Source organism: Rattus norvegicus, chromosome 14 (genome assembly GCF_021556685.1).
Source record: "Rattus norvegicus strain SHRSP/BbbUtx chromosome 14, alternate assembly SHRSP_T2T, whole genome shotgun sequence".
NCBI lineage: Eukaryota > Metazoa > Chordata > Mammalia > Rodentia > Muridae > Rattus > Rattus norvegicus.
The window spans coordinates 81,073,274-81,088,379 of NC_141547.1; the positions used below are offsets into that span (position 1 = coordinate 81,073,274).

General features: G+C 41.6%; 1 protein-coding gene across 2 annotated transcripts in view; it reads left to right on the forward strand.

Moving 5' to 3' along the window:
* Window positions 1–15,106, forward strand: part of Poln (DNA polymerase nu) — a 172,225-nt gene that overhangs the window by 36,599 nt on the left and 120,520 nt on the right. For both annotated transcript variants that reach the window (NM_001428930.1, NM_001428931.1), the window contains 3 exon segments: window positions 5,055–5,134; window positions 7,742–8,224; window positions 14,432–14,622. In NM_001428930.1, coding sequence (NP_001415859.1) covers window positions 5,055–5,134; window positions 7,742–8,224; window positions 14,432–14,622 — 754 coding nt within the window.

Sequence of the window (15,106 nt, forward strand, 5' to 3'; positions counted from 1 at the left end):
CACACTCAGTATCTCCTCCACCCTTAGCAAGGTCTTGGCACTTTTCCTAGAGGAGTAACCCATACCTTCATTCTTGAAGGGTCTGTGCCTTTTCTCATCCTGTTTGGATCAGGTTTTTGTAGTTTCCCATTGACTAATCGTAGGACATGGTAGCACCAAGAGACACCAAAGGAGCTTCTGAATTCCAGATAGAATCTTTTCTTATTTCTGCTATGGAGAAACAATTCGATTTCCTCCTGGTAATCTGTCCTCAGCCACCCTCCTAATTACCTCACTCCTTTCTTAGCAGTTGGTTTAAGGGCATCAAAGCCCAAAGTGGCTGCGGGGAATCTTGCGCTTTCAGGGCAATAGAATATCTGTTGTGGCTCCTGTCAGGAGCACTCCCCAGGGGAAATCAAAACTTTAGGGCAGCAGAACTTAAGATTGAGGGAGCAGCCATCCACAGATGGGTAAAGGAAATGTATATGTACATGGTAGATCTTGCTCAGCCATAATAAAACTTTCATTTGTAGGGAAACTGGAGACCATAGTAAGTTAAAGAAGCCAAACTCGGACAATGTTTTCTTTTTAATCTTGTGTTCATAAAGTAGAAAGAAGACTTTGGGAAAGGGGGTAGCCAGAGTAGGTTGAAATGGAAGACAGAGTGAATTATCAAGTACAATAAAGGACAAAACCAGATGGTACAAAAAGTGTGGTCCTGGAGGCTTTGCCATCCGGATATACAAAGGCCAGAAGCCCTTTCCCACATAGCTAATCCATGTTCATGTTGCCTGGATGGCTGAAGATACAGGGCCTACTGTCCTTTTGCTTGAAAGCAGTGCAGGGGCATCTGTCTTAGAAAAACCCAGCATGTTTGTTTATTTTGTAATGTTAGGAACACCTAAAACTAAACTGATATCTTATTACTCTCCTTTTTCTTAATTTTTTTATGTACTCACATTTTATCTGAAACTTTGAGAGTTTATATGTACTTTTACAGTATAAGTTAAATGTTTTTCTTTCTTGGGTCCCTTTCCCTTACCTGTTCTTTTTGTTAAACTGGTCTAGCAGAACCAGGTTTACTAAGGGAGTATTTTCTTCCCCTTAGGAGACAAAAGTCACGCAATAATTTGAACAGGGAATGTTTAAATTGTTATTGACTAGATGGATTTTAGCCACCATAAAGAGAACTTTAGAAGGTCGAAGTAGGGAGCAGCTTCCTCAGGCAACACTGGAGTAGAGTGCTGAAAAACGGAGAGGTGTCCATCCTCTGGCAGTGTTCCTCCAGCACCCTCTGCTGACTACATTTAGCATTGTGCTACGCGTTTACAGGGTCAGCTCCAGGATCACTACCAGCTAGGTCACTTAGGATGGATGATATAAACCTTCATCTTGCCCCAGGACTGTTAAGTGTTTCGATGGCAACATGCTAGTCCAACAGCACAAATATTGTCTGTTAGAGCTCTTGCTGTTCAATGGTTGGGAGATAAACTCTAAATGATTCAGAAGCCTTCAGGGATATAGTAGGATACCCCTTTCAAGTAAAAGACAAATTATAGCATTTTATGTCTCCTACCACTAAGAAAGAGGCACAGACCTGATAGAAAACTTTGAGGAGAATAAAGGCATATATCTCACACTTGGAAATATGTTTTATTCCACACAGTAAATGTTAGGAAAATCACCTGCTTCGCGTAGGGCCTAAAGTAGATGGGGTTTAATCAGTGAAGCTACTGTTCTAGCCATATATATTGCCAGCCCAAATAGATCCGATGATATTAGAGGCAGAAAAAAAAGATGCATGGCTTTGAGAGCTTTAACAAAAGAAGAATCACAATACAGACTCCAAGAATATGAAGCAAGGCTATTGCGTCAGCATCAAAGAAACATAAATCTTTTAAAAGATTAAAATTAAATTAAAAATGCCTGAAGTGGAAACTTAAGGGTTCTTTCAAAAGTTGAAAGTCAATTGGATGGTGTTTTGCCTGGGTAAGCACATGAAGGAACATTTCATTAAAGTGGATGCAGGTGTGAAAGGCTAAGGCTGACTCATGAAGGAATGTTTTGCTGAAGCAGACACAGGAGTGAGGATGTTCTCCTAAAGCAAGCATGTGAATGGACATGTAATGAAGGATTTTTGGCTAATGACACACATGTATTAGTCTGCCTTACATTGTGTAACTGAACTGCATTTGTTAGGACACAATAGGGAGAAACACACTGAAAACCTTGTGGTGGTGTGCTGCAGCTTCTTGCTGCTTCCAAGGATTTGAGCTGATTGGATGTGTGTGCTGAGGCAAGGCATGTGGAGGACGTGATGTTTGGTGGGTATAACTAGGACTCCACAGAGTGACAGAGACAGAGCTTGGCTTGCTGGTACCTCTAGCTGTGCAATGCTTGTGGGTCTTGAGGCCTCGCCTCCCTGAGAGAAGCACAGCTGAGAACATCTCCTGGTTCATGTTCCTGCTGGTCCCTCCTGCTGACACATGCAGAGACTGAGGCCTGGCTGTCTTTGCTAGGTTTTTGTCACTACTGTTGCTAACCAAGCTCTACCAAACTGGACTGCTGGTGTGTCTGTGAGGTGTTTGTGAGTGGATGGATCTGCCCCTGCCTGCTAACCTGTGAATGAACTGTTTATTTCCAGACACACGGACGGGAGGTGCTCCAAAGAACCTCTCTAAACAGGTCCACTTCCCTTCCCCGTATTATTTCTTTTCCATTACCTCTGGTGGATGGTGGGTTGTTACAAGGAAGGTTAAAGCATTTAAGAACCATCATTAAAAATAGGATTTGAAAAAAATTAAAGTTACAAATACTGCCTGCTATGCTACTAGCCCTGGAGCTTGAGACTCTGAGGACATCAAGTCACCTTGAGTCTCAAACTGTCAAATATTGTCAAGTTCTGTCAGAGCATCAGTAAGAGGGTCTGCAGCAATTCATTGTATGCTGGAAGTGGTTTGTTTGGTTCAGGTACAAGCAAGCCAGTAGACACAACTGGCTACCTGAGCCAGTGGTTCAGAGCTGCGTGCTTGGCTTAGAATGTATTGTCTCAGTGTACAAAAAAGGACTGCAGATGTACCATACTTCAGTTCAGGCACCCTGAAAGACATGTTAAAATAAATCCACATGGTAAAATTTTGGTTGATTTACTTGATCATCTACATTGTATGGTTGGGAAAACCAAACTAGAAAACTTTGAACCTATAGATAAAAGTTGACTAATTGGCCAATCTGGAATAAGAAAGATCAGAAGATCTGGCACAGGGAGTTGTTGACACAAGGCATATGATTAGATCCAGGGTACAGTTGAAGTATCTCTCACCTATGACTTTCTACCACAAGGCTGCATCAACAGCCATGTTATTAGAATGACTTGGCCAATTGGCACATACCAGTCTCTGTCCCATAGTATCCCAGTGCGAACGCATGGTTACTTTGAATTAAGTAACCATGGGAGTTGGGGTAGAGGCTGCATATGGGCCCATTAGCCAGGACTGATTTAAGTCCCAAGTCTTTGTCAAACAATCAACTTCCCAATAACAGAGATTGGGCTCAGAGTCCCCAGGACAGGATCTTTTATGAACAGTCACCTGGTGGCAGGTTGGCAACACTGATTCCCCATCCTCTGAAAGGTAGAGTGATAGGTTTTTGTTTTTTTTTTTTTTTAATCTTTTAGAGAGTGTATCTCACTGTGTTGCCAAGGTTGGCCTTTCTACCTTATCCTACCAAGCACCTGGACCACAGATATATATCACCATGCCCACCTACAGAGTAACTTATTTGAACAGGATCAACACGTGCTCCAAGCATGGGTTCCCCTTCTCAGTTCTCCATTTTCAGTTGTCAGCTCCATTTCTCATGAGTACTCTTGGAGCTTTAGAATTACACATGAGCAAGTGGGGCCATGTACCCAGAACACCTGTCAAAGTGGTTCCGAGCACAGATGTATAAGTTATACTGCTTGGGATTGAGTCTATGCAGCTCAAGTCAGTCAGTCAGTCAGTCAGTCAGTCAGTCAGTCAGTGTGGTTTGTGTGAGTGCACAGGTGTGTGTGCGTGGAGGCTGTAGGTTCTCAGGAGCCAACTACTTATCTTTTTTTTTCTTTCGAGATAGGGTTCTTCACCTTAGGCTAGGCTAGATGGCTAATAAGCCACAGGGATCCTATCTCCACATTAGCCAGCATTGGAATTATAAGCTCGCACCACAGCTGGCTTTCTACATGAGTTCTGGAAACCAAACTGAAGTCCTCATTTTTACTCATGAACCATTTTATACACTGAGCCATTTATGCAACTCTCCAACTCAGGGTTATTAAAATTAAAATCTAAATTAGGTGTTTGCATCAGTGATGTTTTCCTGAGCTCCTGATTGTTCTACTGCAGTATTACTCATTTTAACAATCTCTTCAATCCTTTAGTACTACTTATAAGGTGACTACAGAATGTTAACTTTGGATTTTCTTTTCTCTTTTTTTCTTTTTTCTTTTTCCTTTTTCCTTTTTTTTTGTTTTTTATTTTTTGTTTTTTGTTTTTTGTTTTTTGTTTTTTTTGAGATAGGGTTTCTCTAGGGCCTGGGAGTCCTGGAACTAGCTCTGTAGACCAGGCTGGCCTCAAACTCAGAGACCCACCTGCTTCTGCCTCCAGGTTGCTGCCATTAAAAGGTGTGCACTATTACTGCCCGACTAATTTTAGATTTTCAAAATAAAATATTCAAGTGCAAATTACAAGTAACCACAAATAAACATCTCATAATTCTATAGATCAGCCTTCTATTAATTTGAAGACACTTTGTGTAACTGCTTACTGCAATGGTCCTGTGCATTTTGATTGTGTTGATAGTGGCTAAATAGCATATTAATCATTTTCAATTGTTAGCTAATTCTAGAGTTTTTTGGTTTTGATTTGTCTTGTGAGAGGTAGGGTTTCTGCAGTCTGTTCTGGAGCTGGGTATGTATAGACTGGCTTTATAGCCACAGAACTCCACCTGCCTTTGCTTCCCCAGTGCTAAGATTAAAGAAGTATTGTACCATGCCTGGTTTTCAATCTTAAATTTTTGTTTCTTTGTTTGTTTTTAAGCTTCAGAAGTGACAAAGAAACCCAGTGTTCATTTCTCAGTATTAGCTGAGCATGAAAAGACTCAACCACTAGAAACAAAGGTAAGTCTTGGCAACTTGGAGGACTTCTAAACAGATGATCCTCATTTGTTAACAGTTAATAAGTGTCCTGGTATTTGGTAAAAACTCCTGACACTGCTTTTAAAAAGTTCTTATTCTCCAGAACACATGGTTTAGTGTAGACAGGTGGTGAGGAAGCGGGCACATGTGCTCCACGTGTGCAGTAAGTGCTGTGTAGCAGTGGGTTTCATGATCTCTCGGTCTGGGAGGAAGGACACTGAATCAAGCTTTGTGCTGTTGCAGTTTTCATTTGGGGGCAATAGGAGCAGGATCTTGTGATACCTTTAGGAAGTATGAAAATTGTATCTGAGTTGAAATGTAATGGATGACCAGGGTTGGACAAAATGAAGCTCCCACATTTCAAGTGTAGGGAAAGGATACTGAAATTTTTTAAGAGAAAAGAGCTTGAAAATTTTCAAGTAAGTTAGCCAGTTTTGGCAATACAAGAAACAGAGGTCATGTCAGGAAAGACCCTGTGTAGCAAGCCGTGGCAGAGGCTGCCTTATGGTGGAGAAAATGGACTCTGGAGCGAACTGCTTATTCATGCTAACCTAAATTTTTTTCAAGGCAGGGTTTCCTGGCTATTCCGCAAGTCACTCTGCAGACTAGGCTGGTCTTGAACTCACAGAGCTCTGCCTGCCTGCTCCCAAGTGCTGGTATCGAAGGGATGAACTACCATTGCTGGGCCCCTTTTTAAAAAGCTATTTTATTTATTTTTGATTTTTTGAAAAGGTTTTACTGTATAGCCATGTCTGGCCTGAAACTCACTATGTAGACTGGACTTGGCTCAAACTCACAGAGATCTGCTTGCCTCTGCCTTTCGAGTCCTGGGATTAAAGGCATATAGCAGTACACCTAGCAAAAGCTATTTTAAAGTTTTATTTAACTTTTATTTACTTATTTTTGCTGGGGAAGAGGCACATGCCCTGGATCACGGGTGCAGGTCAGTGGACAACTTGCAAAAGTCGCATAATTTTTCCACCATGTGGGCTCCAGGGATCTACCTCAGCCCTGGTGGCGAGTGAGTCATCTTGCCAGCCCTAACCTAATTTAAAATTAAGTTCCCTGTAGTAAAGTGGAGATACTGTCAGGACCTATCCCTTGGCTGATTCTTTGGCCCTAAGATTTTGAAAAGTTATATCCTTCTTGAAATATTTTAAGGTTGAAATATAAAATATTCACCATAAGTTTCTAAAGTTGCACTTTAATTCATATTGACATTTTAAAAACTGTCATAAAATTTAAAATACATCCACTGCGATTCAAAGTACACTGTGGCAATTTGATATCCACTATCACCTGTTTAAGAAACACACGAGCAAGATCTTCAGCAGTCTAAAATCTTATTGAATTCCTTTTCTTGAATACTCCGCCACAGAATTTTTTTTTTTTTTTTTTTTTGGAGCTGAGGACTGAACCCAGGTCCTTGCGCTTGCTAGGCAAGCGCTCTACCACTGAGCTAAATCCCAACCCCAGAATTTTTAATGAATATAATTTTATGCCTAAAGTCTGTTCTTAGAATCATACACTATTCTTCTGCAGTAAAAATATGAATAAATATGCTAAGTTTTCTGTGATATATGACCAAGTGTTAGAACATTTTCTTTCAAAATGTCTTTCTTTCTTGTGTTTCTTTTCTTCTTCTTCTTCTTCTTCTTCTTCTTCTTCTTCTTCTTCTTCTTCTTCTTCTTCTTCTTCTTCTTCTTCTTCCTTCTTCTTCTTCTTCTTCTTCTTCTTCTTCTTCCTTCTTCTTCTTCTTCTTCTTCTTCTTCTTCTTCTTCTTCTTCTTCTTCTTCTTCTTCTTCTTCTTCTTCTTCTTCTTCTTCTTCATCGTCGTCGTCTTCTTCGTCTTCTTTTTTTTTTTTTTGAGATTGGGTTGAGCCCTGGCTGTCCTGGAACTCACTCTGTAGACCAGGCTGGCCTCTGCTTACTGGGTGCTGGGATTAAAGGCATGCTCTACCACCACACAGCTCAAGATTACTTTAAAATTAATATTAATGTGCAGTTGTGAATAGCAAGAAGTAAATTATCAATTTGGAAATGAACACTAAAGCACAAAGTATCATTGTAAGTAACTGTATTGAAATGGGTGGAGATAATTTTCTCCTGCTAGTGGAAGGGTCTGCCAGCGTTGACTGCACACTGCTAGAATGAGGACAAGCATTGCTGAACTATAGTTTTCTTAATTTAATAGGTCAATTAACATTATCAAGTATTTTTTATGATTTCATTTTTCTCTATGACTGACCTCTACTTGGAGCTGTCAATTGCAGGCCTCACACTTGATCATTATCTTCTGAGATGGATCACTTCTAGTACAGGGCTTAGAAGAAACATTTTGAGCTTGTACCTGCTCTAGCTCCAGGATCATGTAGTCTAGAAAGACTGTCTAGCTCTGTTGAAAGAGTGGTTCTAGGCTAGAACATGGTGCTAGGGTATGCACCAGAGAAAGAAAAGAGAAGGATCACAGATAATTTAAGACTTGTGTGCTCTCATTATCTGTGATAAGCTGTATCAGAAATGCACTTGGTTTCTAGACATGTCTTGTGAATCCATGTTGTGATGAAATATTTTTCCCTTTTTCTGCAGAACCCCAAGTCATTAATAAACCGGACACCAAGAGGATCTGTTGAGCTCTCTTCTCAACCCTCCATTACCAAGCTCTCTGCTGGTCAAGTACAGAACAGCATTAGCTCATCAGGCCTTTCCAGTTATTTAATTCCACAGTGTGATCAGGAAGCTTCAGTTTTACAGAACAGAGAGCATAAGAGAAAGCATTTCCTAAAGGAAAATATAGGCAAAGAAGATAAGGACAGCTTGAATCTTAAAAGAAAATATATTACATGTAGTAATTCCCCAGAAAAAGCAAGTAAACACACAGCACTGGGAAAAGAGACTGATGGGACCTGGCAAAATTCCGAGGACACAAGAGCTTTGGGGAAACAGCTGTATGATGTTAGATATTTGGGTGATTTGGCAAAAGTCCAGCTGATGGATGTTCTCAAGCAGGCAGCAGCCCTGGTGGTGACATTGATGTACAAGGACGGTTCCACACAGCTCAGTGCCAAGCAGGTTAGTAAACAGTTGTACCACATGCTTGAGACACTAGCACTTGAGAGACATAGGCCAGGAGGGTAACTTGAACTCTGGAGTTTGGGTTCAGCCTGGGAAACATAGTTAAAACCTCATTTCAAAACAAATCCTCTTTGTTTTTGATAGGAGAGCTAGAAATAAGATTTTGCATCTTACTTCCTCTACTTTGGGAAGTGATTGTGACAATGTAGGGTTCCTGTCAATTCTGGGCAACCGACAGACTGTTTTCTAATGGAGTCCTCCATTCTACCTTCCACCAGTTATGCCTGAGGGGCTCAAATTTTCCACCTGCTGGAGATTTTCTTCTATTTTCTACTTTAACCATTCTTGTTGGTGCAAGTGTTACTTTGTTGTACTGCTGAAGTGCATTTGCTCAACAATGTCACCATTGAATACTGAGCATTCTTATGTATTTATTGTTCTTTTTGTATCTTCAGTGAAATTCAAGGTGTTTGCCTATTTTTGAATTAGATTATGATTTTTTTTCTATTTTGGATATATAAGAATTCTTTATATGTTTTATATGATTCTGATTCCTAATAAGATTTGTGATTTGCAATTTTTCCCAATAGGTGGATTTTAATGCAAATTTCTTGAGAAATTTGAGAAAAAAACTTTAAATCTAAAAATCCTATTTTGTGCTTTTATTAGCATATTCGGAATGCTTGGGGCTTGGGGAGATGGCTTAGTGGGTAAGAGCATTTGCTCTGCCTGAATATGGAACTGAGTTCCAAGCCCCAGTAGTCACAGAAAAAGCAGGGCACAGCTTTGCATACATGTAACCTCAGCATTGGGAGACTGAGAATGGGGACCCTGTGTACTTGCTAGCTAGATAGCCTAGCTAAAAGACTGAGCTGTCCTTTCAGTGAGACACCTTGTCTCAAAGCAAAAACATAGAGTAATTGAAGAAGATATCTGACTTTCTGCTCAGGCTTCCACCATATACTCACATATTCACATGTCTGTCTGTGTGTCTGTGTCTGTCTGTCCCCCCTTCCCCCCGCTTTGTCTTCCCCAAGTCAAGCAGATTTGCCCAGGTTTTATTCTAGGCTGTGGAAATTCACCCTTTGCAGGTGACAATCCAGTCATCCCAGCTCTATTTGTTGAAAATACTCTTCTCATTTAAATCTTTTTTGTTTAAGATTTAACATTCATTTTGTTTATATTAATACATTTAGCTGTCTTCAAACACACCAGAAGAGGGCATCAGATCCCATTACAGATGGTTGTGAGCCACCATGTGGTTGCTGGGATTTGAACTCAGGACCTCTGAAAGAGAAGTCAGTGCTGTGAATCACTGAGCCATCTCTCCAGCCTTTCATTTAAATCTTTTAGTGCTTTCATTAGTTACTTTTCTCATTACTGTGAGAAAATCTCTGAAAAAAAAACCGATTGGAGGGGGCAGGGGAGATTTATTTTGCTCAAAATTTAAGAATATAGTTCTTCATGGTGGAGCAGGCCTGGTAACAGAAGCTTGAGATAGTTGGTCATATTGTACTCACGGTTGAGGAAGCAGAGACAAATGAACACTTGTCTTGTCTGACTTTCTTCTTTTTACTATATTCATTCCAGAACCCAAATCCATGGGATGATGTTGCCCACATTCAGAGTAGGTCTTCCGGGGTTGGGGATTTAGCTCAGTGATAGAGCGCTTGCCCAGCAAGCGCAAGGCCCTGGGTTCGGTCCCCAGCTCTGGAAAAAAAAAAAAGAAAGAAAGAAAAGAAAACAGAGTAGGTCTTCCCTCTCAATTAAGCCTTTCTAAAAGCATCCTTATAGACATATTATCGAGGTATGTTTCCATAGTAGCTCTAAGTCTGAACAAGTTGACAATAAAGTTAATCTTCATAACACTTTCATTGGAAATCAGTTGGCTGTAAATCTAAGGGTTGATTTCTGTTTACCCTGGGCTTTTGTTTTGTTTGAGACAAAGTTTCACTATATATCCAAGCTGACCTTAAACTCATGACCATTCTCCTGCCTCAGCTTTCTGAATGCTAGGGTTATAAGTGTATGGTACATTACCTCTAAGGGTTGATCTCTGTATGTTTGATTCTTTCCTTTAATCTTTGTTTCTGTCTTATATTAGAAAGCATACTATCTTGATTACTGAGATTTGTAATAAATTTAGAAATTAGAAGGAAAACGCTTCCATCATCCAACTGAGTTAGTCTTTTTCAAGGTAATTTTTGCTATCAGGGTTCCTTGCCTTTCCATATAATATTATCTTTGTTTTGTTATGTCATCGTAATTTCTGTAAACATCCAGCTAGGGGCTTGATGCAAATTATGTTGAATCTTTATGTTTTGTTTTGGTGGGGAAGCCTTTTTTTTAATCTCAAGGACAATTTAGTGTAAAAGAAAGACCTGAAGGTAAGAAAACTGTAAATCTTGGCAACTGTCCAGAGGATGGAGAAAGAGAAGAGGAAGAGAGAAAGTCATGACATTTGAATGGGCCAGTATGGAGCTCAGGCACATAGTGAATAAGCTGCCATGTGGTGCTTAGAGAAATGGTATGGAATCCAAAAGGATGGGAAAAGCATGCTTAGAACAGAGACAAAAAAAGGAAGGGCTTTTTTTGAGTAGTTCAGAAAAGAGGAACTGCCCTCTAAATGTATATCTCTAAATCTACAGTCTAGTGCAGATCTTATCAGAGAAGACTTCTGGATGGTGGTTAATGGAAAAGTACACAACTGACCAAAAATATGAGAGAGTAAGAGTCTGTGGAATTCTCAGCCACAGATGGGACATCTGTATCACCCCCTACAAGGCTCATGGGCCATTATGGAATAGGGGACCGAAAGATTGCTAAGAGCTACACCTTAGAGAAAACTGGATTGAAGTAGTGTCTTCTGGACATAACTGGATTATAGCCCTCCTGAACTATAACAGCTGTGGTTGCCACACAAGACCCCTGGAGGATCAAGCAGCCAACATTTCACATGGAGGCGGAGGAGCTCACAAGTTCCCACGTCTAGGTGAGGAACTGTTGACAAATGGCGAGGGAAAGAAAGTCAAGTTTCTGTAAAGGTGTGGCCCTGATAGGGTTGACCATGCTCCAATGGAGGCCTACACCCATGAGTATATGGGCAACACAAATTAGACTCAGTGTGTTATAAAATTAAAAAATAGAACAATATGGAGTGGGAAATGGGATTAGATCTGGGCGGAGCTATAGGAAAGGGTGGTATGGTGTTTGAATAGGAATGGACCCCACAGACTCATGTGTTTGAGTGATTGGCCCATGGGGAGTGGCACTATTAAGAGATGGCCTTCTTGGAAGAAGTGTGTCACTATGAAGTCAGGCTTTGTGTCACTGTGGAATCAGGTTTTAAGATCTACTATGCTCAAGTTTTGCCCAGCATGGAATCCATTCTTCTTCTGCTGCCTTTGGATTAAGATGTAGACCTCTCAGCTCCTTCTCTAGCACCATGCATGCCTAGACAATGCCATGATTTCTCACCACCTCTGAAACTGTAAGCCAGCACCAATTAAATATTTTCCTTTATAAGAGTTGCCTGGGTCATAGTGTCTCTTCACAGCAATAAAATCCAAACTAAGACAAACGGGGTGAGTATGATCAAAATATAAGGGGTTCATGTATGAAATTCTCAAAGAATTAGTAAAAACATTTAAGAAAAGCAGGCAGACTTAAAGCTGTATAGCTGTGGTTCTTCTGTATGCAACTGTGCTAGGAGGAGGGATTTCTGGGAAAGAAAGTACATTATTTCATTAAAAGGATGATTATTTGACCTGCCTGGGACCTGCTGGCAGGGACGGCTGGAAGAAAGACACTGAAGCGCTGCTGTGGTAGATGTGTGATGGAGAGATGGAAGAGAGCACAAAGCCGGGAGGCTTCTGCACTGTGGAGAAAGGGGAAACTGCTGTCTGGATGGTCGTGATGAATAGGCAAACGTGAGGAAGCCTGGGGAGGTCCTGGCTCAGACTGTCACCAAGGACCATGTCTGGGTCTATAGTCTTATGGCAGCCAGGATTGTGTTGATGTCCCAGACTAGTGTTACTACCAAAGGCCATGCAGATGTCCTGGCTCCTCCCCTTGCCTAGGCAGCACAGAAAAGCTGACCTGGGTGGGGGAGCAATGGGGAAGGTGACTCCTAGGACATGAGTTAAGGAGAGCTGGCTGACCCTAATTTGTTGTGGGATGGCTTGGGCAAGGAAGAGATACTCTCCCCTGCCCTTGCCCTCACCACCGGCAGCAGGCAGGATAACTGGCCCTGAGGTCATGAGAGTGGGAGAGAGCTGGCTTTGCCCTTCACTGGCTGCAGCACTCAAGAGAGCAGGCCCAGCAACTCACCTGGGCAGCACAGTGGAGCTGTGGTTCGGGGTTAGGGGAGAGAGAGCTGTCCCTACCCCTTATCTACCATGGGGTGAGCTAGCACCAAAGCTATGAGAGCAGGAGAGCTGGCTCCACCCTTCATTGGCTGCAGCACTTAGGAAACAGGCCCTGTACCTTTCCTGGGCAGCAGAGTAAAGCTGGCCTGCTGGTGAAGGCCCAGACTAGCAGGTCCTAAAGAAATGAGAACAGGAGAGCTGACCCTGCCCCTTGCTGGTTGCATTATTGGGGAGCTAGCCAGGGCAGTGCTGGAGAGCTGGCCCTGGTGGTGCAGTCTCAGGATCACTGGCAGGCTGACCAACTCAGCTACCTCCTAGGCTCAGACACAGGGCTTTGAGTTGGCCCACCCCATATCTACCCCATCTGTGATCTGCTGGAGCACATAAAAGGGCTGGCCCTGCAGATCTAAAGCTTCAGGATCTCTATGACACAGGGCAACAACAGGATAGCCTATGGATTCCCCGCGAGGACCCAGTATTGATAGTGTAACAGAGGCCAGAGGCTTGAAACAGACCAATGACTCATATTGCAGTGAACATTTACAAGTAAAGATGTGTGGACAGAAGCTGCACCCTGCAACTTGCATAACAAGATTTTTTTAAAAAAATTTATCTTATTTTCTTTTCTTTTGGCAAGGGGAGGGAAGATATGAAGGGCGTGGGACTGGGATAAATGATGTGACATTCACAAAGAATCAATAAACAGTTAAAAATACAAATAAATGATTAAAGTTTGAAAATTATAAAAAATAACTGTGTGTTGCCAAGTTTTATATCCCCACCAATGAAGAAAAAAACATAAAGAAAAAAATTTTTTATTTATTTTATTTATGTGAGTACACTGTAGCTGTCTTCAGACACACCAGAAGAGAGCATCAGATCCCATTACAGATGGTTGTGAGCCACCGTGTGGTTACTGGGAATTGAACTCAGGACCTCTGGAAGAGCAGTCAGTGCTCTTAACCACTGAGCCATCTCTCCAGCCCAAAGAAAATTTTAAAAAGATAATTATTTCTTCTATATATTTAGCATGGCTTAGGTGAACCTGCCTTCTTGAGAGATGGTCCCTTGCTAGGGGTTGATTTTCTGGCCCAGTTGCACTGATTCTCTTGTTTTGGCTATCATGGAATGTTAGGACTCCACCCAAGCCAGAGAAATAGCTTTCCCTTCTGGACCTCCGCAGAGCCCTGATCAAGGCTATTGTGACATGCCTTTCTCTGAAAGATAACCTTGAAATCATTTACTAACCAGACGAGGAATCCGAGCCCTGAAACACTTTGATTTCTATTTTTGAAAAGTTTCTTGTAGAGTACAGAATATTAGTTGAGACCAAGATGTGATAACGCATGCCTATAATCCCAACACTTTGCAGGAGCAGGCATTCTAGGCCGGCCTAGGCTATGTAGATGACCCTATCTAAAAATAAAACTCGGAGGATGGGAAAATGGCTCGGTGGATAAAGTGATTGCTGTTCAAGCATGAAAGCCCAAGTGTGAATCCCCAGAACCTATAAAAGCTGGATGCCATAGCATGTGTTTGTAATCCTAGGGCTCCTATGGTAAAGTGGGAGGCAAATACAAGAGAATCACCTGAAGCTTGGGGTAGTGAGCCTGGCATACACAGTGACAAGCAACAAGAAACTCTGTATTAAACAAGGGAAAGATGGAGATCAATATCCCAGTTTGTCTCCTAACTTATGCGTGTGTGCCAAGGTGTGCCCATACTTGGACTTACACATACACGTGCACAGATATTTTTAAAGATCATCATAGATTTTAGTCTTGTCTTATAGCTAGCTCTCATTTGTGACTTTGCATTCATTACTGTGTCTTCACAGGCTTTAACTTGTCCTGTTAAAGGAATTGTGGTGTTACTAAAAAGCCATGTAGGCAGCAGCCCTCTGATTCTCCCAGCCCATGGTGGTGCTCTGGGCAAGGATTTCACATCCACAGATCACTGTATCTACATACATACCGAGCAATCCCCTTTCTGGGACCCAAAGCAAGAAGCACATAGCCTATTCGTCAGGTAAGAAATCTTTATCTAGTACATTAAATGTAAAACCTCCCAAGCTCCAGTTTTAATTATTTAAAATTTTAGTTTTTTATGAATACATAAAATTATTTTAAAGGAGAACAACCATGAAAGCAGTGGTTTCTTCCCTCAGAGTTTATGGAATGGAGGCTCCATCCTGATGCCAAGGAAACCTGTTCCAGTATTGTGGCAGCTTTGCAATGATCTGCTAGGGGGGAGCCTCATCCTCTAGCTTAACCCAACTAATTCTGGCACTACATTCTGCCACATGGTTAGCTCTACCTCTCTGCTCCGCTCTGGTCTGTCTGCTGGTGAATCCCCACGTCTTATTTATCCTGTCTGTCTGTCTGTCTGTCTGTCTGTCTGTCTGTCTCTGTCTCTGTCTCTGTCTCTGTCTCTATCTCTCTCTGAACTTCCACCCTCCACTTCTCGCCCAGTTATTGGTTATCAGCTCATTTTTACAGTCAATCATATAATT